Below are 1903 nucleotides of genomic sequence, written 5' to 3' on the forward strand. Positions count from 1 at the left end.
CATAGACACACTGAAAAATTAAAAGAATTTTCCTTTTACCTGAGTATCTCATAATACAAAGAAATAAAGGCATAGAGTTAACTGCCACAAACAGCACCTTGCACTCAAGGCAAGTGCAACCTACCGCATCCATTTCTATTTATCATCATGAGATTTCTGTGGCCATCCCTTGCATGGACGGGCAGCTTTGAGCTCGTTGTACAGATATTTACTGTGATAGAAAAGTATGAAAAAGAACACCTATATAATGCATGGGTACATCCTTGTCCTTAAATATGGTTTACACAACAAACATTAGGGTATTTTAAGCATTCTTACTCTATATTTATTTCTGGACAAGTAGCTTTTTTAGGTCAAAATAATTTTACACAAGTGAAAGAATTACTTTAACAATTTTATTTAAAAATAGCCCTCAAAATATAACACCATTCATGGAGAACTGAAAGAAAAAACCCAGAGATGTCTTAACCTTCAAACCAAAAATCAAAATCCTACACCTTATTGGGCCTCCACCTAATGAGTACACTCTTGACTTTTAAGAAGGCGCTGTTCACCTCCTTGTTCCTCAGGCTGTAGACTACGGGGTTCAACATGGGGATGACCATGCTATAAAACACGGAGGCGATCTTGTCTGTGTCCATGGAGTGGCTGGAGCTGGGCTGCAGGTACATGAAGACGGCGGTGCCGTAGAAGATGGAGACGGCGGTGAGGTGGGAGGCGCAGGTGGACAGAGCCTTGTGGTGTCCTGTAGCCGAGTGCATCCTCAGGATGGTGCCAAAAATGAAGATGTAGGACGTTGAAATAAATACAACAGCCAAAAAGATATGGAAGCTCACAACGTAAACAACCACCAGCTCATTAGCCTGTTTGTCAGAGCAGGCCAGAGCCATGACTGGTGGAATATCACAGAAAAAATGATGGATCATATTGGAGTTACAAAAGGAGAGACTGAAGGTTTCCCCAGTGTGGATGCAGCCATTCAGGAAGCCATTGACATAGCAGCCTATGAGAAGAACCACACACACACTGGCCCTCATGGTGGTGCTGTAGTGCAGGGGTCTGCACACTGCCGCGTAGCGGTCATAGGCCATGGCAGCCAGCAGGTAATTTTCCACACAAATAAGGGTTGTAAACAGGAACATCTGAGCAGCACAGGCATTGTAAGAAATGACCTTGTTTCCTGTAAGCAGTCCAGCCATGACCGTGGGAGTGACAACCGAGGAGGAGCAGAAGTCCACCAGCGCCAGGTTCCCGAGGAAGAAGTACATGGGGCTGTGCAGACGCAGGTCCAGCAGGATCAGCAGGACCAAGCCCAGGTTCCCAAGTGCAGTGATGGCGTAGATGAGCAGGAAGGCGAGGAAGAGGGGCAGCCGCAGGAGGGGGTCATCGGTCAGGCCCAGCAGGAGGAAGGCAGCCACCTCTGTGCTGTTCTCCATCAGAGCTGTCTGAGAAGCTCCACATGCTCTGAAGCAGTGAGACAGAAGACCATAAACACAGAGGCACTGAATGAAGCCAGAAAGTGAAGCACTACCCTAATAATCACGCAGATGCTCAACGGCAGTCTCTGCACCCGCTCTGCATGGTAACCTATGCTCAATAGGCCCTACGTCTAAGAATTTTAAGTAAATCCAGGTCAAACTGAAATGAATTGTATTTCTAATAACTCATTTTCTCATTTCTTTCTAACTCAGTGTTCAGTTTTCATAGTGATCTGACCTACTAGTTATGTTTTAATTTCATCAGAGGCCAAAACTGACCCAAAAAACCCTCAAAAGGATAAAATGATCATTTCTTTAATGAGAAAATCTTTCAGTGAGTTCACAAGTTCTGAGCAAAGCTGGCAAGCTCTCCTCGCCACCCATGCTTGTTGTCACCAGCACGTCTCCTCTTGCTGACCGTGGTA

The 1903-nt window shown here is 45.5% G+C and overlaps 1 protein-coding gene across 1 annotated transcript; it reads right to left on the reverse strand.

Annotated features, from left to right (window-relative positions):
* Positions 1-491: 491 nt before the first annotated feature.
* Positions 492-1436, reverse strand: LOC101569836 (olfactory receptor 5B2-like). Its single transcript, XM_004645859.1, has one exon. The coding sequence runs from the start codon at positions 1434-1436 to the stop codon at positions 492-494; it is 945 nt and encodes a 314-aa protein (XP_004645916.1).
* Between the last annotated feature and the right edge of the window lie 467 nt (positions 1437-1903).

The sequence above is a fragment of the Octodon degus genome, unplaced genomic scaffold (genome assembly GCF_000260255.1).
Source record: "Octodon degus isolate 3935 unplaced genomic scaffold, OctDeg1.0 scaffold00239, whole genome shotgun sequence".
Lineage (NCBI taxonomy): Eukaryota > Metazoa > Chordata > Mammalia > Rodentia > Octodontidae > Octodon > Octodon degus.

Bases quoted from the DNA above. Each gene is read 5' to 3' on its own strand.
- LOC101569836 (XM_004645859.1), bottom strand. From the start codon at position 1,436: ATGGAGAACAGCACAGAGGTGGCTGCCTTCCTCCTGCTGGGCCTGACC.